Below are 24,589 nucleotides of genomic sequence, written 5' to 3'. Positions count from 1 at the left end.
TGAGGAGTGCATTACACATGGTTCAGGAGTGTATTTTCACACAGGTTTTAGGAGTCCATATCACGAAGAATGGAAGGGTTCTGGAGTGCATTACAGGGTGCAGGGCTGAGGAGTGCATTGTGCGCAGAGTACAGGGTCAAGAAATGCATTGTACATGCGGTGTAGGGTTATGCTACGCACAGGTTTCAGGGTTGAGCTACGCACAGAGTTCAGGAGCACGTTGCGCACAGGGTGCAGGGTTGAGTAACGAAATAGGCACAGAGTTCATGAGTGTGTTATGCACAGAGTGCAAGGTTCTGGAATGCATTTTTATACAAAGTGTGAAAGGGTTGAGGATGCAGGGTTAAGGAAGGTGCTACGCACATGGTGCAGTGTTCAGGATTGCATTGAGCCCTGGGTGCAGGGTTTAGGAGTGTGCTATGCAAAGAGTGCGGGGTTCAGAAGTGCATCTCTCACAGGCCAGTTTACAATGAAAAATTACCTTCCCCCAAGCCCTCCCCAAGTACAGAGCTCCCCCTCATCTGTTGAGTACAAGAGAGATGGGCTGCTGCAGGAGACTAGCTACAACTTACAGTAAGAGAGTGCAAGCTGGGGGTGAGGACTTCAGGAAACTAGTGTGGCTGTGTAAATCCTCTGCTTTTCAGCTGTCATAGGGATGCAGGGCAGGAATGGTTCTGTGGGAGCTACTGGGAGAGGTATGCTGTTACTTTTAAACACAGAAGATGGCTTTTGTGTTTTACATGTGACAGTAGTGAGCCCAGTGCCAGAGGTGGCAAGAAAAATCCCTGATTCTACTTTGAAGTAATAATCATTTTATTTATTTTTACAGAGACCATGACAATTATGGCCAGTATAATCATAATGCAAGCCATGACAGAAATTATGATGAGGGCCAGTATATGGAATATCAAGAGCCCACATACCATGATTATCATGAAGAAAACCGACCATATCGTGGAAAAAGTCGGCCATATCGTGGAGAAAACCGACCATATCGTGCAAAAGATCGGCCATATCATGGAAAAGAACGGCCATATCACGAAGAAAACCAACAATATCACGAAGAAAACCAAACATATCATGAGCAGAGAGATACCAGAGAGCAAACTTATCGCGTGAGAGGCCGCCATGAAGGTGGCTATCAGAAGGATTTCCATGGAGGATATCAGCAAAGTCATGGAGAATCAAAATCTCAGCATAAGAAGTATGCTTATAAGAGTACCTATAAGCCACAAACAAAAGAAAATGATGTTGACATGAAGACTAATACAGCAAAACCTGTACAGTCAGGTGAGTACAAGCAGGTATTGCTAGAGTAAAGAACACACTGAGAACCATATGCTGCAATTATAGGGGTCATTTATTATTTTTTTATTTATTAATGTAAGTGGGTCAGAGAGATTCCAATATTTTGTTTCCTTTCTAGTGCAGTTATGAAAATGAATGTGGCTGAAACAAAAAAAAATTTAAATGGAATTCTACCTCCATTGTTTTGGATAGAGTGAGGCATATTTTATCTGTGGTCTGTGAACCCCTACCCTAGATATGGCACAGTGGGCAAGTCTTTCTTTGAGTTGAACTTCCTGTTTGACTTTTTAGGCTAACATTCTGTATACATCTCACTGAAGAATCAACTGTAGTGTCTGTGATACCATAATTTGTGTCACCAGAACACTGGGAGTTAATCCAGAGAATAAGATGGAGAATACTCTTCAGGGCTGAGGAACAGGAAATTCATCTCCCAGCTAAAGTGTGGTTTCTAAAGAAGAAGAGAGGAAATCTTCTTGCTTGGGTTAGTGACAGCTGTTAGGACATAGTGGGCAATCGAGCGCTGCTTTACTTCATTATAATAAAAAAAAAAGCAGATTGCTCAAAGCTGAACTCCATGCAAATGCCCAATACTTAGGTTACCTCTGTGCTACCAGGCTGCTATTATACAGTGCATTATAAGAGGCGGATACCAAGCTACATGTCGGTGCTTCCACTAGTGGCATTGAAAAATACACTGCATGACTTTAAATAATATACAAATGAATTTAATAATGTGATTTTTATATTATTTATTATCTGTTAGAGTTTGAATCTTTTTTTATATATAGTTGAGGAATTACAGGGGTAGGCAGAGGGGAATACAAAGTACTAACATTAACAAGCTACTATGGGGCTGTACCATTATTGAGTGTTGGTAGATTCCTCAATAATGCAAAAGTAGAAAAATATACAATAGGTAGAACACAATAGTGGCTAAACTGAATAAACTGGTTCTAAAGGCTGTAGTTTTTTTTTTTTTTTACCTTTCATGCTTTCTATGCATGTAGGTAAACAACTTTCAGTGTGCATATCCTCTGAAAGCCCCCTAATACTTAATCCTGATCTCGATCCAGCAATGTGCACGAGAGCCGAGGCTCTCGCAGGTCTTTCCCTCCTGAATGGCTGAGATGCAGTTGGCTCCTTCTTCTGTCAATCGCAGCAAGTGAGGAGAGAGAGAGAGAGCAGGGCTCGGGAGTGAGCACACAAGAGCACCCCCCCTAGCAAGTGATTTGCTTTGGGTGTACTTGGCAGGGGACCTGATAAGGGGAGGATCAGGGCTGCTCTGTGCATGTAAGTATAACATGTTTGTTTATTTAAAAATATTAGGGCTGTTACTAATCAAAAATGTTCTGTTCGATTAATCGACTAATTTCGATTAATTATAACGCACATACAGATCCAACTACTTTTAGCTGATCTCCTTGCAGGCTGATTCCCAGTGCAGCTACCAACCACTGGAAAAATGGATAGCGGGATACAAAAAACGCACAAAGGCAGCGCTCGATGGGAATAGCATTAAAACTTTTATAGTCTTCAAGTAGGTAACCAAATAAATATTGCACTGGAGATGAAATCGATGTAGCTACATAAACTGTAAATATGGTGCGAGTAATACCAAACGGTACCAAAAGCAGTCATAAAAACATGTAGCTAAGTATGATACTTGTATAAAAATGTGTACAACGATACCACTGCTGAATCCAGATGAGGAGAGGTTAACATCAGTCCGTCAGCATGTAGATGTCCCATGAAGGGAACTATCATAACTCCCAGTGGATGGCTGTAGAATCCCAGGTTGATAGAGGGAAGTGATAGAGGGAAGTGTAACAGCCCTTGCGTGTGGCAGATAGTAAGGTCTTGCCGGCATGCAGATATGAAGGCATAGCAAAGGAGCCCTTCAGATGGACACAGCAAGCCCCACCGGTGTCCGTGACGTTACTGGATCTCCGATGGAACTCCCTGAAGGCCCAGAAGCCGGCGGAGAGGTGAGTACCAATCAAAAGAATTTTAATCGATCAAAAAGATTTTGATCGATCAAAAAAATGAAAGATTAATCGATTAATTAAAAGTTAATTTGCACAGCCCTAAAACATATATATTTTTTTGCCTTTTACAAACACTTTAAATTGACCAGTCTTAAAGTGGTTGTAAAATCTTATTTCCAAGTGAAGGTGATGCACAGAGATGAAACCAACCCACCTACAAAAGTTTTACTAGTTTATCGGTAGTCTTCTCCTCTTGTCTACATCTGTTTAAAGTGCTAAATATTTAAAGCTTGTCTGAAAATTCAGAAAAAATGGGGTGGAGAGCTGAAATCTCACTCTACAGAGCTTAGTGAGAAGAGCTCTGAAAGCTGATTGGAGGAGGGGGGACACACTCCCTTCACACAGCACACAAGAACAGAGCTGAGGCTGTCAATCAGTTGGCGATCACTCCCCGTCATAAGTGATGCTTGCTGATAGCAGAGGAACAAAGCAGCAGATAGAAAGAACACTTGGTGCTTTTAAATAAGACAGTACACGCTATAGAGGGATGTTCTTTTGTTAATTTTTCATGTCTGAGGTTAACAACCACTTTAATGGGAGAAAAACAAGGTGCACCAAAAACGAAGTGCAGCAGAAGATGCAACAAATTGTATATTTACCGTATTTATCGGCGTATAACACGCACAGGCATATAACACGCACCCTAACTTTAAAAGGAAAGTTTCAGGAAAAAACTTTCCATAGCCCCCTGCGTATAACACGCAGGCACAGTTAACCCTCTATTTTCAGGGTAAAAAAGTGAGTGTTATACGCCAATAAATACAGTAATTAAAATCACAAATGGCCACTCACATTAATATAAAGATCAATAGGCATATAACTCCAGATGATATTCCATTGAACGAAACATGTTGGGATGGACTACTGATGCCACTGTTATGGTATGCTATGTGCCCTCCTGTCTTCTTCTATAGCATTGCAACCTACCTGTTTGGGTGTCATAACCTATAAAAACATCATTGAAAGCTCCTCCTCTGAGACCTTGGAATCCGTGTCTGTGGAGACACCTTTCTCCTTGGTCCATTGACCATACAAGCCAGATTGACCTAGTGAGTGTTTACTTATCTAGGTTCAATCTTTTCGGTAAGCCTTATCACATACAGTGGCGGATCTTCCATCAGCTTTATTACTAGTCATGATTAGACTGCATATATCCATTCACTATTTGGAACAGTGTCACATATTATTGAATATTATCAACAGGATTTTTGAAGGCTATGGAATTTTCCATCACAGGACTGTTTTATCACTTTTTGTTACTTAGTTTTCTCTATTTCACAGTTCACTCTAGTGTACCTATGTGGTGTTTTTGTCTTTGTGTACTTTGGATTTTAGCGCTGCACTTTTGTTTTCTATATAACCGTATAATACTGTGGTCACTCAGTGGGTCCCCGGTGGATGGTGGTGTGTAGATGTTAACACGAGAAGAGGGGAACAACCGGCCGGACATCTGTCTTGTCGTCTCAAAACCAGCTTGGAACACACTCTGAGTCGCATCGGCGATAGCGTTTCAAAGCATCTGCTTCATCAGATCTAAATGGCTATAAAATCTACACAGCACCATCCACCGGGACCCATAGTATTATACTTTTATATACCTATTGATTCTTGCATTCATGTGAATAGCCATTTAGCTGATTTTAATAAAATATACCATTCATGCATCTTCTGCTGCACTTAGTTTTTGGCACACCTTGTTTTTCTTCGCTCTCAAGGAAGCTGCCACTAATGCTGCATACGTATACTTCCTGGATCCGTTCTTCAGCTCCGTGACCGCGCCCGCGGACCCGATTGCCGCGGGTGTCCCGTGATTGGGTCACAGGAGCTGAAGAACGGGGAGAGGTGAGTGTAAACAAACCTTCCCCGTTCTTCTCTATGGCTTGTCACTGATCGTCTGTTCCCTGATATAGGGAACAACGATCACTAACGTCACATTTCCAGCCCCGCCCCCCTACAGTAAGAAACACACATGAGGTCACACTTAACCCCTACAGCACCCCCTAGTGGTTAACCCCTTCACTGCCATTGTCATTTTCACAGTATCAGTGCATTTTTATAGCACTTTTCACTGTGAAAATGACAATGGTTCCAAAAAAGTGTCAAAAGTGTCCGATGTGTGCACCATAATGTCGCAGTCACGAAAAAAATCGCTGATCGCCGCCATTAGTAGTAAAAAAATATATATTGATAAAAATGGCATAAAACTATCCCCTATTTTGTAAACTCTATAAATTTTGCGCAAACCAATCGATAAACGCTTATTGCGATTTTTTTATTTACCAAAAATAGGTAGAAGAATACATATCGGCCTAAACTAAGGGGAAAAAAAAAATTTCATATATTTTTTGGGTTTGTTTATTATAGCAAAAAGTAAAAAAATATTGAATTTTAAAAAAAAAATTATCGCTCTATTTTTGTTTATAGCGCAAAAAATAAAAACCGCAGAGGTGATCAAATACCACCAAAAGAAAGCTATATTTGTGGGAAAAAAAGACGCCAATTTTGTTTGGGAGCCACGTCGCACGACCGCGCAATTGTCAGTTAAAGCAACGCAGTGGCGAATCGCAAAAACGGGCAAGGTCCTTAACCTGCATAATGGTCCGGGTCTTAACCGGTTAAGATGGCTGCATGGGCAAGTTACTGCTCCATTTAACAGCCAAAAATATCTTCCCTTACAGTTCCAAGTGTCAGCTACTGGCCTTCCTTCCTTTTGTGATGCATCCGTTCTTCGTCAATTATTTTTCCTTTTTAAATCATTGGACTTTTATACACTGACCATATCCTTTACCCTCAGGTTGTGTACCCTGGGGATTGTATCTAGACCCAACTATGTAGTGCTGGCCCATAATGTTTGCTTTGGGCATGGGATCCTGCATTGGATGCTCACCTTGACACATATAACAACATGTATAGTTGGCTACAGGGTCCTACTGTATACAGGTCTAGGGTCATGGGCCTTTTCTGTTTCTTACCAGACCCTGAAGACCCCATTTGGGGGTATGCTTAACATGACCGGCAAAGTATGGACACTTAGTAGGCCCAGGTAAGACAGGGTTTGCCTGTATATGGGCCTGCGTTTCTAGTTTTTAATATCTGCTGTGCCCCCCCCCCCCCCGCCATTTTGCTTTTAACGTTTCTTGGACTTGGAGTTCCAAGTGCCAGCTAATGGACTTCCTGCCACAGAAAAAAATGACACAAGTCCAACCTATGTGTGTGTGTTTTTATGTCAGTATTACATTGTATATTCCTGTATGTTGTGGTCATTCAGGTGCTTATCTAATAGTTTTTTTAAATTATCTATGCTCCCTGCTGAAACCACTGCCTGTGGAAGAGAATTCCACAGCATACCGTTCTATATCTATATCTTACAGTAAAGAACCCTCTATGCAGTTTAAGGTTAAACCACTTTTTTTTTCTAACTTTAGTAATTGGCCACTTGTCTTTTTAAATTTCCTTTAGCGGAAAAGTTTTATCCCTATTGTGGGGTCACCAGTACGGTATTTGTACATTGAAATCATATCCCCTCTCAAGCGTCTCTTCTCCAGAGAGAACAAGTTCAGTGCTCGTAAACTTTCCCTTATAACTAATATCCTCCAGACCCTTTATTAGCTTTGTTGCCCTTCTCTGAACTCTCTCCAGTTCCAGCACATCCTTCCTGAGGACTGGTACCCAGAACTGGACAGCATACTCCAGGTGCGGCCAGACCAGAGTCTTGAAGAGTGAAAGAACTATTGTTTTATTTCTGGAGTTTATCCCCTTTTTAATGCATGCCAATATTCTGCGCCAACTGTGTGTTGCTGTGTATTATAACACTTCTATTTCAGCAGTGAACATTAATAAAGTGCCGCAATGTGCTTAGAAAAATATAAAATTATATCTCATATTCCACACAAACCTGTGCTTTCAATACTAAAATGTAAAGCGAAGCAAATATATGATGCCAAAATAATATATTAAAACAGAGCAAATATTATAATATATTGCATGCAGGAGGGGAAAAATACAGTCCCAGTGCTATATCTTCATTGCTGATCTACCGTTTACCATGTGCTAAATTCCTCATCTGTGACTGAACAAAGCTATTTATCCACCAACTTGTGAAGACACCACCACCTTCTGAAATGGTCACTTACCAGAAACAAGCTACATATGCACCTTTGGTTCATATAAGGGATAACCACTCCATTCATAGGGATCAATCTGAAACTTTCCAATCGGTATGCCAATATTTACTTCTTAAACATCCGTGCTGGCTTATCTCAGAATCTCATATAAAAATAAATAACCATCATCGCGCAATATATTTGCTATTTATTGATAAAATAAGGTATAAAAAGTTGCATGGAGCCTTTTGAGCAGTGTGTATGGGGCTGGTATGTCAGCGTGCGTTCCCCTGTAGTTGGCTTGCGGTCCAAGCCTTGCTATCGTTTGGGTGCATGCATGAAGTGATGTTATTGTTATCTAGGAGGCTCTGTTTTTATATATTTTTTTGGCATCATATACTTGGTTTGCTTTACATTTTACTATTGAAAGCACAGGTTTGTGTGGAATATGTGATACACAGTAAAACCTTGGTTTGAGAGCGTTTTGCAAGACAAGCTAAATTTTAAAATAAATTTTGACTTGATATATAAGCGATGTCTTGATATAAGAGTAGCGTCATGTCACAACTGAGCAGGGATGAGCTGAACACCACCCTAGCCCCCCCGGTTTGGTTTGCAGCAGAACATGCGTACAGGCAAAAAATTTGTTTGAACATGCAAACACCATTAAAGTCTATGGGACACAATTGTGAAAAATCAAAAGTGCTAATTTTATGCAAGTTATTGTCATAAAAAAGTGTTTGGGGACCTGGATCCTTCCTCAGGGGACATGTATCAATGCAAAAAAAAAAGTTTTTGGGAGCAATGATTTTAATAATGCTTAAGTGAAATAATAAAAGTGAAATATTCCTTTTAATTTCGTACCTGGGAGGTGTCTATAGTATGCCTGTAAAGTGGCACATTTTTCCCGTGTTTAGAAAAGTCCCTGCACAAAATGACTTTTCTAAAGGAAAAAAAGTAATTTAAAACTACTCACGGCTATAATGAATTGTCGGGTCTCGGCAATACAGATAAGTCATTAAAAAAAACAGCATGGGTCCCCCCCCCAAGTCCATTACCAGGCCCTTTGGGTGTGATATGAATATTAAGGGGAACCTCGAACAAAAATTGTAATGTTGATGGAGACAAGGGCCTCATCCCCACAACCCTTGCCCGGTGGTTGTGGGGGTCTGCGGGCGGGAGGCTTATCGGAATCTGGAAGCCCCCATTAACAAAGGGACCCCCGAGAACCAGACCCCCAACCCCCCCCCCCCCCATTTTTTCACAAAAAAAAATGTAATTTTTTTTTAAAAACACACAGACACAGCTTGGGACAAGTTCTTTATTAAATAAGAAAAACAAATTCCAATGATGTAATCCTTCCTTGACCCAACAATACGGAAAAACACGCCGCCATGATCTGTTTCCACCTCCATGGGAGACGCCCGCCGAATGATGCGAGACCCGCTGTGAAGGCTCCTAAATGAGGGTGAGGCCACCCGTGACATGCACAGGTGACCCCGCCCCCTCTGACGCAATGGGGAAACACAGCGGGGTTACTCATTGACATGTACAGGTAGGATCTGGGGGTCCCCTTTGTTAAAGGGGGCTTTCAGATTCCGATAAGCCCCCCGCCCGCAGACCCTCGCAACCGCCGGGCAAGGTCCCCATGTTGAGGGCATATGGCCTGGTGCGGTTCAGAAGGGGGGGGCGCTCTCTCACCCCCCCCCCCATTTCCGTGCGGCCTGCCAGGTTGCGTGCTCGGATAAGGGTCTGGTATGTATTTTTGGGGGAACTTCCACGCCATTTTTTTTTTTTTTTTTGGCGCTGGGTTCCCCTTAAAATCCATTCCAGACCTGAAGGTTCTGGTATGTATTTTGTGGGGGACCCCTACGCCATTTTTTTTATTTGGCGCAGGGTTCCCCTGAAGGGCCTGGTGTGGAATTTGGGGGCACCCTCACACATTTTTTTTATACATTTTAGTTCGGGGGTTCCCCTTAATATTCATACCAGACCCAAAGGGCCTGGTAATGGACTCGGGGGGGGGGGGGGGGGGTTGCACGCCGTTTTTTTCAATTACGGTTATCTGTATTACCGGTACCCGACAATTCGTTATAGCCGCGAGTAGTTTTAAATTACTTTTTTTGCTTTTTAGAAATTGCATTTTGTGCAGGTACTGTTCTCAACACGGGAAAAATGCGATACTTTAAAGGCATATTATAGACACCCCCCAGGTACGAAATTTAAAGGAATATTTCACTTTTATTGTTTCACTTTAAGCATTATTAAAATCACTGCTCCCGAAAAAAAATTAGCTTTTAAAACTTTTTTTGCATTGATACATGTCCCCTGGGGCAGGACCCAGGTCCCCAAACACTTTTTATGACAATAACTTGCATATTAACCTTTAAAATTAGCACTTTTAATTTCTCCCTTAGACATTTAAATGGTGTTCTGCGGCTTTCAAATTTGCCAAAAACACCCCAAATTGTTCGCTATTCGGCGAACACCCGATGTTCGAGTTGAACTTGCATTCGATTTGAACATCAGGCTCATCCCTACAACTGAGTAAAAATAGGAGAAAGGTGCCTCTAAGCATAGCAATATGGTTACATTTAATGATGGTACAACATTTAAAAACTCGCATGGTTGATGATTAAAACGGCACATGCAGGCATCCGGGGTAAAGCTGTCCACAAAGACCATCCTCTGCACCACCGTTGATGTTGTCCCTTCCATGAGCGGTTCAAGCCTCCCTTTCAGATCTCTCTACTGCAGGGTAAACTTCCCGGTCACAATTGCAGACTGACAGCGGTGAGGGCCGGCGGTGAGGAGGGTGGTCTATGTAGATCGCTTTACCCCGGATGCCTGCATACTTGGATGTGTCTCTTTTAGAGTTGAAAATATGTTTATTAGAATTTTAACATGTTATACATGAACAGCATGAGGTGTCACAATTAGGGTACAGTCATAAATAGGTAGTAGTAGAGAGTCAGCCCAATGGCTATCGCCCACAGCAGGACTCCCACCAGCATACAACATAACAGGAACAATTATGACAAGAACCCGAAACAAAAATTGTGAGCGGCCAAAATGGCCTCTTAGTAGGTGACAACATTACAACCAGAGTCTCCAGGAAGGAAACAATAAAATCAAAAGAAAAAAAAAAAAATGACACATAAGACAAAAAAGAACCAAGGCCGAAAAAAAAAAAAAAAAAAAAAGGAACAAGAAAAATAAGAATAAAAATGGGGGGGGGGGGTAAGAATCAGGGGCACGAGAGGGCGGGGAGGGAGGGGGAAGGAAAGAAGAGAGAGAGAATAGAAGGAAAGGAGAGGAGAGAGAAGAAAACCAGGGGAGGATCATGGGGGAGTGTGAGAGTTGCTGAGGGGGCGAATGGAAGAAATAATGTATATAAAGTGGGGGGGAGGAGAACCTAGTTTATCTTAAGGAGGTGACATAGACGGAGGCGATCAGGGGTGATCATGGTTGGGTGGACAACATGTTCGCCAGGGTGTCAGAGGAAGAGAAGTGGAGCCAGACGAGCCATAGCAATGTATACTTATCAAAGGTGTCGTTGTCAAGAGCCAGCATCTCCTCCATTCTCATGGTATCGTTCATAATAGAGACCCAGTGTGACAATGGAGGAGTTGCGGTCGACTTCCAGTAGGAGGGTATGAGCTGTCTTGCTGAAGACATGAAGAAACGGAGGAGACTCCGTCTCTGCGATTGAACAGAACCAGGCAGGATAGAGAGAAGAGCAATTTTAGGTGAGGGAACCAGTGATTTATCGTAGACTTTGTTGTAACATTCAAATACCTGAGTCCAGAAGGGGCGGATCCTCTCACAATCCCACCAGACATGTAGATAAGTCCCCACAGCAGTGGAACATCGCCAACAGGATGCCGGGGTGGACGGAAATATTTTGTGCAACACGGAGGGAACCCTGTACCATCTTGACAGAATCTTGTAGTTTTTTTCCTGTGCATAGCAGGAGATCGTGGACTTGTGAGTGAAGTAAAACGAAGTCTGCCATTCTGCCTGCCGGATGTCCTCACCCAAATCTGCAGACCACATCCTAGTGTAAGAGGGTAACTCGGTGTGCGTGAGTGTTTGCAGTAGGTTATATATGGCCGAGAGTAGGTGCCTGGGCGTCTCCGAGAGGGAACACAGTCGTTCAAACTCCGTGGGAGGGCGGTGTACCTGAGAGGAGGAATGTAAGTGCTTTGTAAGTGTGGACAAGTGTAGTGTAGTGAGCCAGTCATGAGCGCCTGCCGGGGTCGCTGGCGACCCCAGCGTAGGATGCACAAAGGAGCGTGCCTGGGGCCATTCAGTCCTTTTGAAGGGGCCTAACGAAGATACACCAAAGCCTTGGGGGAAGGAGGGATTGTCGAATAGGGAAGATAACGGAGAGGGGTCGGAGGACAGTAGGGAACATAACCCCCTGTTGTACCATAGTCTGAGAGAAGCCAGAGTAAGCGGGGAGGGGGGAGGTATGTGTGTCAGTTCAGTTCTATATCCCCATAGGAGTGCTCGCAGGTCAACGTGAGACAAGTCTTGCTCTAGGGCGACGGAGGCCTTCAAGAAAGGATGCGGGAACCACTCCAAGACACGCGCAATGTGCAGCCTTGTAGTAGGTCTCGAAGTCAGGGATGCCAGCTCCGCCCCGCTACTTTGGGCGGGTGAGCACATTGTACTTCACTCTAGAGAGCCCCCGCCGCCACAGGAATCTGATGGCGAGGGAGCGTAAGGAGTTGAAAAAGGACTTGGGGATCAAGACGGGAACCGTTTGAAGGAGATACAGGAGTTTGGGTAGAGTGTCCATCTTCAGGGTGTTGATCCTCCCGAACCACGGCAGGGAAGTCCCCCCCCACTCCTCCAAGTCCTTCCGCAAGCGTGAAAGCAGGGGAACATAGTTCGAAGAAAAAAGGTTGGAAAGATTAGAAGGAATAAGGACGCCAAGGTACGAGATTCCCCTCGTTTGCCATTTAAAAGAAAAATTGGCTTTGAGCCTAGTCATCGTAGCGGCAGGGAGGGAGACGTTGAGAGCCTCAGTCTTGGACAGATTGAGTTTGAAGTTGCTAAATGTGCCAAAACGACGAAATTCCGCAAAGAGATATGGGGGTCCTGTAGGTATACCAAAAGGTCGTCAGCATAGAGGGATAGTTTGTAATGGGAGGAAGGCGTTTGGATACCGCGAATGGAGACGTTTTGTCTGATGGCGCAAGCTAGGTGTTCTATTACAATGACAAATAAGAGTGGGGATAGTGGGCAGCCCTGCCGGGTACCATTGGAGATGTCAAAGGGCGCAGAGGTAGAACCATCCACCAAGACCGAAGCTGAGGGCTGCGAGTAAAGGGACATCACTTTGGAAATAAAGGGCGTTCCCAGGCCCAATTGTTCCAATGAGAGTCGAAGAAATCCCCAGTTGACCCGATCGAATGCCTTTTCGGCGTCGAAAGAGAGGAGACAAGCCCTCAGCCCTTTGCGTTGGATGTAAGAGATTAAGTGGATCGTTTTGGTGGTATTGTCCCTCGCCTCCCGGCCCGGGACAAATCCCACCTGGTCGTTGTGGATTACATTTGGGAGTAGAGGAGACAGACGATTAGCCAGGACCTTCGCAAACAACTTTAGATCCACGTTGAGCAGGGATGTAGGCCTATAGCTGCTGCACTGCGAGGGGTCCTTGCCTTGCTTGGGTAATACAGAGATGTTAGCGGATAACAACGCCTTGGGCGGTGCGGGGGTGTCATTCATTGTATTAAAGGCCTTAGCCATTAACGGGGATAAAAGTGGAGCAAAGGTCTTGTAGAAACGTGGAGTGTATCCATCCGGGCCCGGGCACTTGCCCACCTGTAAACTTTTGATGGCACCGAAAAACTCGGACATATCGAGGGGTTTATCTAGCTCAGTCACATCCGACGCATCAACAGGGGGTAGTGCCGTCTCAACAATATAATCTCGCATGTCATCACCCGAGGGTGTATAACACCTGGTCGGGTCTACGGACTGCAGATTATAGAGTCGCGAATAGTATCCCCGGAAGGCAGAGGATATACCATCTGGGTTGTACGATCTAGTTTGATCAGGGTGTGAAATAAAGCTAATGGAGCGACGAGGCGTCCTGGGGTGCAAGACCCGTGCCAAGTGCTTACCACATTTATTGGCAAGTGAGTAATGAAAGTTGCGCGCCTTATCTCGAGCTATCAAGGAATGCGAGTCAAGAAGCTGAAGGAGATCCCTACGAGCATTCGATAAACGGACAAAAATGGCGGGGTCTAGGTTACGTTTGTGTAGAGGTTCTAGTTCCGCAATGGTGGAGAGGAGACGGCGAATGTCACTCGATCGCATCTTCTTGAGGCGGGAGCCATGTTGGATGAGCACGCCTCTGATCACACATTTAAAGGCTTCCCATTGGACGAGAGGGGGGGTAGTGTCCGAGGAGTGATCCGAGACGAAATGACGGATAGCGGCAGAAACTTCAGCCACACATACAGAATCCCGCAGTAAATTATCATTAAGCCTCCAGTGTGTACCTCTACGTGAAGCGGGGGGGCGTGCAAGAGTCAAGTAGACCAGGGGATGGTCTGACCAGAGCAATTGGCCCAAGGACGTTTGTAAAGGGGAATCTAGCAGAGACTGGGATATCAGGAAATGGTCTAGCCTACTATATGAGTTGTGTGCTGCAGAATAATGACTGTAATCCTTGTCTGTGGGATGCTGGACACGCCAGACATCCACCAGGCGGAAGGAATGTAGGAGAGTCCTGATGCGTGTTAGTGTAGAGTGTGGGATAGAGGACTTACCCGAGGATGTATCTGCAGACGGGGACATAACGGCATTGAGATCTCCCCCAATGATGTAGCAGGGACCCCCAAAAGAGGATAGTCTGGTGAGGACCGATGAGAGGAACCGAGCCTGACCCACATTTGGAACGTATATGTTGGCCACTGTGAAAAGAAAGTTGTTTAGTTTCAGTTTGAGAAAAATGAATCGTCCATTAGTATCAATAAGGGTGTCTAGGACCTCAGGTTTAAAGGATTTATGGAAGGCTATGGATACACCCTTAGACTTCGCTTGGGGATTAGTACTATGGAACCATTGTGAATAGTACCTGTTACGAAGAACCGGCACTGAATCAGTACGGAAATGCGTTTCCTGGAGTAGCAAGATGTCAGAACGCTTTTTATGAAAATGAAAAAGGACCTGACTCCGCTTCTCAGGTGTGTTGAATCCCCTACAGTTAAAAGACGCTAAGGCTATCGGGCAAACAGAAGCCATGTTATTGGCAGGCATGAGTGGTGGGAATACAGAGCAAGGGCACGGGCATAGGCAATATCAAGCATCAGCAACTCTCGGAGATAGAAATAGCGCCAGAAAGAGCCTGGGGGAGGAAAGGAAGGAAGGAAGATAGAAATAAGAGCATAAGAGAGAAGAGGCGGGGAAAGACAGAGGGGAGGGCAAGAGCGGGCGGTAACAAAAAACAAAAAGACATAAAAAAAATAAAGAGACATGTGTTGGGTATGGACTCCGTCCGCACCACTCTCGTCACCAGATAAAGGTAGCAGGAGACAGCTAGGTAGAGGTGGTGGGGAGGGAGACCACAACAACCAATTGAGTAATGATAAAAAAAAACGAGCAATAACAAAAAAGGCCACTAGGTGGCTCCAAAAGGCTACACAAAAAAATAAAAAGAAAAAAAAACATACAGCATGGCTAGTAGCCATGAGCCTAACGGCATCCATAGTGACACCGTAAGAAAAAGAAAAACCCCTCAAAAAAAAAGAAGGGGGGGGCGCGGTGGGATCACTCCAGGTAGGGCGGTCACCCCGGCCCCCAACTCCACAGGAGAACAATCATGGAGCAAAACCAACACGTGTTACAAAAAATAGCGGTACACAGAACGAAAGGAAAAAAAAAAAAAACGAGTTGGTTAGGCACGTGAAATAGGAAACCAAACAGATTATTTAGACAAAAACAACAGTGAAATGCAATTACGATGAAAGAGAACACAATGGTGATACAGCAGCAGAGTGAAAACATGTCATCAAAAGTCATATAATTGAAGATACTTAGGAACAATCTGCGAGTGTCTCCCGGTCTGGAACATGGAGCCCGAACCACCTGAAAAGAGAATTAAGGCCGTAACAGTAACATCAACATTAAGGCAGTCCGGGACTCAAGAGGGACATGGATGTGTCTCTTTTAATCATCAACCATGTGAGTTGCTAAATGTACCTTCATTAAATGTAACCATATTGCTATGCTTGGAGGCGCCTCTCTTCTCTTTTATACTCTGTTGCTCCTGCTGGATTTTGCTTCTTATCCCCTTGGGGAGGCTTGCATTTGTGGATGGACATTTTATGGTTAAACAACCTGGTCACATTGGACTTATGAATAAATGGTTGTGGAACGAATCATTTGAGTTTCCATTATTTATTATGTGAAAAATTACTTTGATATACACGTGCTTTGGATTACAAGCATGTTTCCTCAACGACTTTTGCTCGCAATTCAAGGTTTTACTGTAATTGTATGTTTTTCTAAGCACATTGCGGCACTTTATTAAGATTCACTGCTGAAATAGAAGTGTTATAATACACAGCAACACACAGCACAGTTATCACCTTTCTTTCCTGTAATCCACTATTCCACAACCTTGGTGGGAAACATTTAACTGCAGCAAACATATATATCTGACAGTTGGGTGTAGTAAAATACTGCCCCAACCTCAAAATAAAAGCAGCCAACACAATGAGACTATGAGAAAAATGTGTGAATAAAAAGTGTGGCGCTAAAGAGAATAACCTAACAAAACCAATATGAAAGGTAGGCTAATTAGAGTGTATAAAAGAAATATCTTACAATACATAACCTAGCATATACATATCCCACTGTAAGTGTATACAAATTCCCTCATGCGATATTGAGTTGCAAGATAAATGCACACATTACCGGGGTCAAAGTCTTTGCAGACGAAACGCGTAGGTTAATACGCTGGCCTAAGCCACCCCAAACTGCGCATTTTTTATTGGACTGTTTTTACTGAATATTCATTTGGTTGGATATCTTTTTATAAATTCCGTCATCCAAATTTCCAATGTGGAGGCTTCTCTCTCTTCCTTTATGGATTTATGTTTGTCCAGTGTGTGGAACATTTCCCATCTTTCTACCATAGATATGCTAAATTCACCACTGACTTGCAGAGGAGGGGATTGAAAGGTTCGTCCTTGGAGCTCATTTGGGTGTCTGTTTCCATGCTTGATAGGTTTTGTATTGTAAGATATTTATTTCATATACTTCACTGATCAAATCACTCTAATTAGCCTACCTTTTATATAGGTTTTGTTTGGTTATTCTCTTTAGCGCCACACTTTTTATTTACATATATATCTGACACAATTACGTTTTTTTTGTACCAGTGACGCACACATCACATGCCAATTTTCTGTTTGCTTTCCTTGAAGCAGCTTGGCATTAGATGCCATTGCTGAGCCTGTCATGTACTAGGACCCCCAGGTCCTTTTCCATCCTAGATTCTCCCTATTGAGTAGATTGCATTTTCGCCACCCAAATGCATTATTTAAATTTTTTCCACATTAAAACTCATTTGCCATGTAGTTGCCCGCCTCATTAGTTTGGATCTTCTTGCAAGTTTTCCACATCCTGCGGATAAGTTATTGCCCTGCTTAGCTTTTTATCGTCCGCAAATACTGAGATTGAGCTGTTTATCCCATCCCTTTCCACCCCGGACCATTCCGAGTACTTATTTATCACTACCCTCTGAACTCGCCCCTGTAGCCAGTTTTCAATCCATGTACTCACCCTATGCTCCATGGCAACAGACCTTAATTTGGACAGTAAACGTTTATGGGGAACTGTATCAAATGCTTTTTTTAAATCCAGAAACACCACGTCTATGGGCCTTCCTTTATTTAGATCAGGGGTCTCAAACTCAAATTACCTGAGGGCCACAAGACAAGTTTTCATATGCCATGGGGGGCCGCATGCAAACTTTCAAACTTCAAAAACAACAGTACTGGTGTCAGCGAACACATTATTAACCCCCAGCACTGGTGTCAGCGAGCGCATTATTACCACCAGCACTGGTGTAAGGCAGGGTTTGACAAATTTGCTTGGAATCTAGGAGCCAGCTAAAAAAGTTAGGAGCCAGAAAACGCACCCCGTCCCGACGGGCTTGAGCGCAGAAGCGAACACATACGCGAGCAGCGCCCGCATATGTAAACGGTGTTCAAACCACACGTGAGGTATCGCCGCGATTGGTAGAGCGAGAGCAATAATTCTAGCACTATACCTCCTCTGTAACTTAAAACATGCAACCTGTAGATTTTTTTAAACGTCACCTATGAAGATTTTAAAGGGTAAAAAAGTTTGTCGGCATTCCACAAGCGGACGCAATTTTGAAGCGTGACATGTTGGGTATGAATTTACTCGGCGTAACATTATCTTTCATAATATTAAAAAAAATGGGGATAACTTTACTGTTGTCTTATTTTTTAATAAAAAAAAAGTGTAATTTTTTCCCAAAAAAGTGCGCTTGTAAGACCGCTGCGCAAATACGACATTTTTTTTTTTTTTTTACTCTTTGCTCCCCTCACTTCCACCCTGCCTGCGGGCCATTTATAACTGGTTCGCGGGACGCAAATGGCCCGCGGGCCGGTACTTTGAGACCACTGATTTAGATGGTAGCTCACCTCCTCAAAGAAGGTAATAGATTGGTTTGGCGAGAAGGATTCTTCAGGAATCCATGCTGATTACTGCTAATGATACCATTGTAATTTCTAAAATCTTGTATATAGTCCCTTATCATCCCCTCCAAGAGCTTGCATACTATTGATGTTAGGCTAACTGGTCTGTAATTCCCAGGGATGTAGCACCTTTTTTAAATATTGGTGCTGCATTGGCTTTTCTCCAATCAGCTGGTACCATTCCAGTTAGTAGACTGTTCGTAAAAAATTAGGAACAATGGTCTGACAATTACTTAACTGAGTTCCTTAAGGACCCTTTGGGTGCAAGCCATCTGGTCCCGGTGACTTATTAATGTTGAGTTTTTCAAGTCTAATTCTGTGCTCTGTTAGCCATGAGGGCTGTGACATGTCATGAGGATAGACATTGCAGTTTTGGTTACTGAAGCCCCCCCGATTCCCTTCTGAAGACTGAGGAAAAATAATAAATTCAATACCTTTGCCATCTCTCCATCCTTAGTAACCAGATTCCCTTTATCATTCTTTATAGGACCAATATATCTGACCTCCCTTTCTTACTATTTATGTACTTAAATAATTTCTTGAGATTTTATTTAATCTCCTCCGCTATGTGCCATTCGTGTTCTATTTTAGCCGCCCTGATTGCACCCTTACATTTCTTGTTGCATTCTTTGTAAAGTTGGAATGCTGATGATGATCCCTCAGCCTTGTATTTTTTGAAGGCCTTCTCCTTTGCTTTTATATGCATTTTTACGTTTGAGGTAAGCAACCCAGGACTTTTATTAGCTCTTTTAACTTTATTTCCCGTTGGGATGCACTGGCTAATACACTTATTTAATATGCTCTTAAAGCATGCCCATTTTTCCTCTGTGTTCTTTCTTCCTAAGATTTTATCCCATTTAGTATCTTTTAGCAAGGATCGTAGTTTAGGGAAGTTGAAATTCAGTGTCTTTGCATTTCCATTTTGTTTCCTATTTGTGTGATTTATACTAAAACGAATTGACCTGTGATTGCTTTTTCCTAAATTGCCTCGTATTTCCACATCTGTGATCAGGTGTGTATTGTTCGTGATCAGTAGGTCTAGTAACTCTTTGTTTTTAGTTGGTGCATTTACCATCTGACTCATGAAAATGTCCTGCAAGACATTTAGGAAATGGCGAGCTTTAGATGAGTGTGTGGTTCCTTCTGCCCATGTCTGGATAATTAAAATCCCCCATTATAATGACACTTCCCATCCTTTCCGCTAATCCAAATTGTGATAGGAGGTCCAACTCCTCCCTCTTGTTAGGGGTCCTATAGCATACTCCCAGTATTACTTTCCCTTCCTCCCTTTGTAGCTCTACTCATAAGGATTCCACCTCCCTTTGCTCTCTTAGTGATGTAATCTCTCACATTCACTAAACTTCATAGAACTATGTACATCGTTCTTGATATACAGGCATACCCCTCCCCCTTTTTTTACCCTCTGTCCCTGCAATATAGAGAATACCCTTGAATGGTTGTCAGCCAATCGCGAGAACTGTTGAACCAAGTCTCTGAAATTCCTACAAAATCAAAATCCTCCCCTCACAACAGTAGCTCTGGTTCTCCCATCTTGTCCGCCAGACTCCTGGCATTGGTGAAAATTCCACGTAGTTTAGACCGGTCGCATACTATCTCCCCTGATTGTTCTGATGTTGCAAATAGGACTGTTCTTGCCTTGGGTTTAGGTGCTTTAGTCAACCTCCCACTAATGCCCCCAATACTACCTTCTGGAATTTGTTCCGCACTGACTATCTTTACCTCTGGACACTCCCCCCCCCCCCTGCGCCCAGTTTAAGAGCCCTTCTAACTTGTCGGCCATCTTCACTCCCAGCCGATCTGCACTTTCCCCATTTAGGTGCAGTCCGTCTGCTAAAGAGCTGGTAACTGACTGAGAAGTCAGCCCAGTTCCCCAGGAACCCAAACCCCTCCTTTCTACACCAGCTCCTCAACCACGTGTTTACTTCCCTAATCTCCCTCTGCCTTTCTGGTGTGGCTGGAGGTACAAGTAGTTTTTCTGAGAATACTACCTTGGAGGTCATTTTCCTCAATTTAGCGCCTAAGACCCTAAAAAATTTTTTAGGACACTTCATCTTCCTCTGACTTTGTCATTGGTGCCAACGTGCACCATGACAGCTGGGTCTTCCCCAGCCCCTCTCAGTAATCTGTCCACCAGATCCGGGATGTGCCAGATCTGAGTGGGAAAGAGTGTTGAGTCAACATCGGCGGGAGAAGACGGCACAGAGAGGAGACCTGGCAGAGTAAGAACATGGACAGAGGGAGAAGAACTGGAGGAGGCTAGAAGACATAAACAGAGAAGAACTGGCGAACGGAGAAGAAATCGGAAGAGACGCCGGAGCTGCCTTAATAAATTACTTTAAAAACCTGTATACTGCGTTTTATTTTTGAAACTTTTTAGGTGATTGGGTACAATGTACCCCATACTCATTCACATAGGGTGGGGGGGTCAGGATCTGGGGGCCCCCTTGTTAAAGGGTACTTCCAGATTCTGATAAGCCCCTCGCCCATAAACTCCGACAACCAATGCCCAGGGTTGTCTGGGAAAGAGGCCCTTGTCCTCATCAATATGGCAAAGTGCTTTGGGGTGGGGGGCGCAGGGCCCATTCTGCCCTAAAAGCACCCACCCCCCCATGTTGAGGGCATGCAGCCTGGTATGGTTCAGGATGGGAAGGGGCCGCTCGCTCGTCCCCACCCCCTTTCCTTACCTGCTGGGCTGCATGCTCGAGGTAAGGGTCTGGTATGGATTTTGCCTGGGAGGTTCCCCTTAAAATCCATGCCAGACCGAAGGGTTTTTTATTTTATTTTTATTTTTTTTATTTGGTGTGGAGTTTCCCCTAAAGATTCATACCAGACACAAAGTGCCTGGTATTGTCAGGATCAAAGCCGGATGCCCGTTCATTAAAGTTGGACGGATGTCGCAGGGTAAAGTCGTGTCATACTAGTGTGAACCTAGCCTTGAACCTGGAAGCTGATTGGTTAATATGCACAGCTACACCAGATTCTGTGTGCACCAGTTTTAGTACACCTCCCCTAGTTTCTTATGCAGAGATGGTGGATATGCTAGAAACATCAGTGTCTGATTTCTTTCTTTCTTTATTTTTTCAGTGGTCCATAATCAAGGGAAGAGTGTTATAACTTTAGTAGGCGGCAGCTCTCCGGTGAGATTTCTCTTTATCTTTTAATTTGTTTTGCAAGACAGTAAACTTTAATTGCTGTGATATGTTATAGTTTCTTTGATTTAAAAACAGAATCCCAGTGAAACTAGGACTGTGCCGTCACAGAATAAGAATCTTGCACAGGAGACTGCAAAGCCTGCACAGGAAGATGCAAAGGCTGTACCAGAAGATGCAATACCTGAAGAAAATAATAAGCCTACTCAAGATGAAACAAAGCCTGTACAGAATGGTGCAAAAGATGGAGCAAAGCCTGCACAAGTCAGTGCAGAGCCTTTAAAAGAATATATTAAACTTTTTAGCGAGAATAAGAAGCCTTCAGAAGAAGGTATAAAGCCCTTAGATAAAGGGAAAAATCCTACCAAAGAAGATGTAAAAGTAGAACATGAAGATACAGAAATTAATAAACAAAGTGAAGAACAAATATGTGACATTAAACCAAGCACAACAGAGATGACAACACAACTTAAGTGCTTGAAAGATACCAAAGAGGTAATGTAAAACAGAAATCCATTTAAATATTTGCATACAAAAAATAATATTTGCGTACACCCCTCAATTACATTTTCTTTATTTACCTATTTCTCAAGAGTAAGGATAAATATATACATTTTTAAATCCGGTAACTATAAAATATGCCTAAAGTGTTTATAAGCTCAGTATCCTGCATCTGGTCACTATATCTGGTTTTACTAAATATAAACTGGCAAGTACCTTTTCTCATTAGCAGTTAGAGCAGTCTTGTGACTTCTTCTATCAGTGTTTGATTCAAGCCTGTTGGAGGAGTTTTCATTCTCCCCTGAGGACCCCTGACCCTCTCTCTGGACAGTGCAGATTGGCCCTGTGCTGATCACATGCACTCCTCCCAAGAAAAAAAAATGTCAATGCACACCAAACTGAGCATGTGCAGCTTGTCCCCAAGGCTCTTTTCGGTCAGCAGATAGATTGGGGACTGTGAAAGTAGTAGAGGATCAGAGAAGACAGTATCAAACAGCCTTTTTACGCAATGCAGAGGATTCACCCCTTAGGTTCCAAAGTGAATATAGCAAGCATGCTTTACTGCATATACAGACTGATTTTACTGTTGTGGGTCCCTATTAGATTGTTGGCTCTTCTGAGCAGGGCCCTGTTAATCCTCTTGTATTTTATTGTATTATAACTATTGTTTTCCTTTTATATTGTAAAGCGCTGCATAAACTGTTGGTGTTATATAAATCCTGTATTATAATAATAATAGTAACTCTTTAAGGCAGAGCTTAACACCTTTGTCAAGGCAAAAAAAAAAAAGTATGTAGTACCTTCCTGGAATCCTACAAGCCCTGTCAAATAACTACAAATACTTGTTTTAGTTGCACTCACTATCTCAAAATCATAAAATGTATTTTGTGCCACAGTTCTATATACAAATTAATCAAGATAAAGGCCCGGATTCACGTAGAAGCGTGCATCTTTGTGCGGGCGTAACGTATCCTATTTACATTACGCCTCCGCAACTTTGACAGGCAAGTGCAGTATTCTCAAACCAGGCGGCGTAGCGTAAATAGGCCGGCGTAAGCCCGCCTAATTCAAATGTGGAAGATGTGGGCTTGTGTTATGTAAATTTAATGTGACCCCACGTAAATGAAGCTTTTTACGAACGGCGCATGCGCCGTCCGTGAAAGTATCCCAGTGCGCATGCTCCAAATTAACCCGCAAGAAGCCAATGCTTTTGACGTGAATGTAAATGACGCACAGCCCTATTTGCGAACGTCTTACACAAACGACTTAAAACGTGAAAATTTTGAGTCTGTTTCGACGTCCATACTTAACATTGGTACGCCTCATATAGCAGGGGTAACTTTACGCCGGGAAAAGCCTAACGTAAACGGCGTATCTGTACTGCGTCGGCCGGGCGTACGTTCGTGAATTTGCGTATCTAGCTGATTTACATATTTCTAGGCGTAAATCAGCGTACACGTCCCTAGCGGCCAGCGTAAATATGCAACTTAGATACGACGGCGTAAGAGACTTACGCCGGTCGGATCTAATACAAATCTATGCGTAACTGATTCTAAGAATCTGGAGATACGCCGGCGTAACTCGTACGAGAATCTGGGCCAGAGTCTGTCAAATATATGCGACTGTGTATCTACTTTTGATTCTTTTAGTCTTTCAACACTGTGTGCTCCCTTCAAACCAATGTCCTGCTCAACTTTTGTGCTCATAAGTTATATGCAAAAGAAAGGAGTGCAGGGCAAACCAGTATTAGAATATTAAGAAAGTCAATAAACTAAAATCTAAAATAGTTGCAAAATGCTGTTGAAATGTCAATAGGTGCACATATTCAGTGGAATAAAGCATGACAAATGTAGCATCAATGGGGCAAACGTGCTGGGTCTTACCACCAAGGAGCAAATGAACCGCTCACCTCAACACCATGACCCCTGAGGTAGCAGGAAAGTCATGACAATCATTCTCCGTTAGGGATTAATCCAAGGACTTTGATGCCACTGGAAACACTGCTCCAAGTGCAGGGCTCTGTCACTTGTATATTTAATTAAAGAAGACAACAGTACTCTTCATTTGCAAAAATGTAGTAAAAAGAAAAAAAAAAGCATGAAAACACTCACATTAATTGGCACTGTCCTTCGTGCTTATGGAAAAGTGATAAAATACACAGTGATCATACACAGATTGCCACGGGTGACTTCATCAGCAAAAGGTTTCTCCCCCCAAAAATTAGATGACCTTACTAGATATTCAGCTCAAATGCACTTGGTTTGAACAATCCTCTCCTTCATTCTATGAGTGTTCATCCATTATGTTTTTATGACAATGCTATAGGCTCCACATATCCTCTTAAGCAATGTAAAAAAAACACATGAAGCTCCACATGACATTATGCTGATAATATCACTTTCTATCTAATCAAAAAACACAAATTGCAGTTCCACATAGTGGTGCTAGAAACCGCACCAGTTTAAACAGCAAGCTTAAAAGGATCAAAGAAGATAGACTGTCACATATGTTTGATAGAGATGTTATTTTGATACAATTTGTGTTTGTATGCTTGAATTGATTAATTTGTATATAAATGTAAGGTGTGGCACTTGAATCAAATATTTTACAGAAAAATAAATGTTAACGTAGAACTAAGTAAAAAAAAAAAAAGTGAACATATTAACCACTTGCTTACTGGGCACATATACCCCCCTACTGCCCAGGTGAAA

At 43.0% G+C, this 24,589-nt stretch overlaps 1 protein-coding gene across 3 annotated transcripts in view; it reads left to right on the top strand.

Annotated features, from left to right (window-relative positions):
• Positions 1–24,589, top strand: part of LOC120927185 (dentin matrix acidic phosphoprotein 1-like) — a 115,674-nt gene that overhangs the window by 65,498 nt on the left and 25,587 nt on the right. For all 3 annotated transcript variants that reach the window (XM_040337689.1, XM_040337691.1, XM_040337688.1), the window contains 3 exons: positions 830–1,290; positions 21,313–21,365; positions 21,456–21,872. In XM_040337689.1, the coding sequence (XP_040193623.1) occupies positions 830–1,290; positions 21,313–21,365; positions 21,456–21,872 (931 nt within the window). The remainder of the gene's footprint in view (positions 1–829; positions 1,291–21,312; positions 21,366–21,455; positions 21,873–24,589) is intronic.

The sequence above is a fragment of the Rana temporaria genome, chromosome 2 (genome assembly GCF_905171775.1).
Source record: "Rana temporaria chromosome 2, aRanTem1.1, whole genome shotgun sequence".
Taxonomy (NCBI): domain Eukaryota; kingdom Metazoa; phylum Chordata; class Amphibia; order Anura; family Ranidae; genus Rana; species Rana temporaria.
The sequence above is the reverse complement of the archived record's forward strand: the minus strand, read 5'-3'. Positions and strand labels throughout refer to the sequence as shown.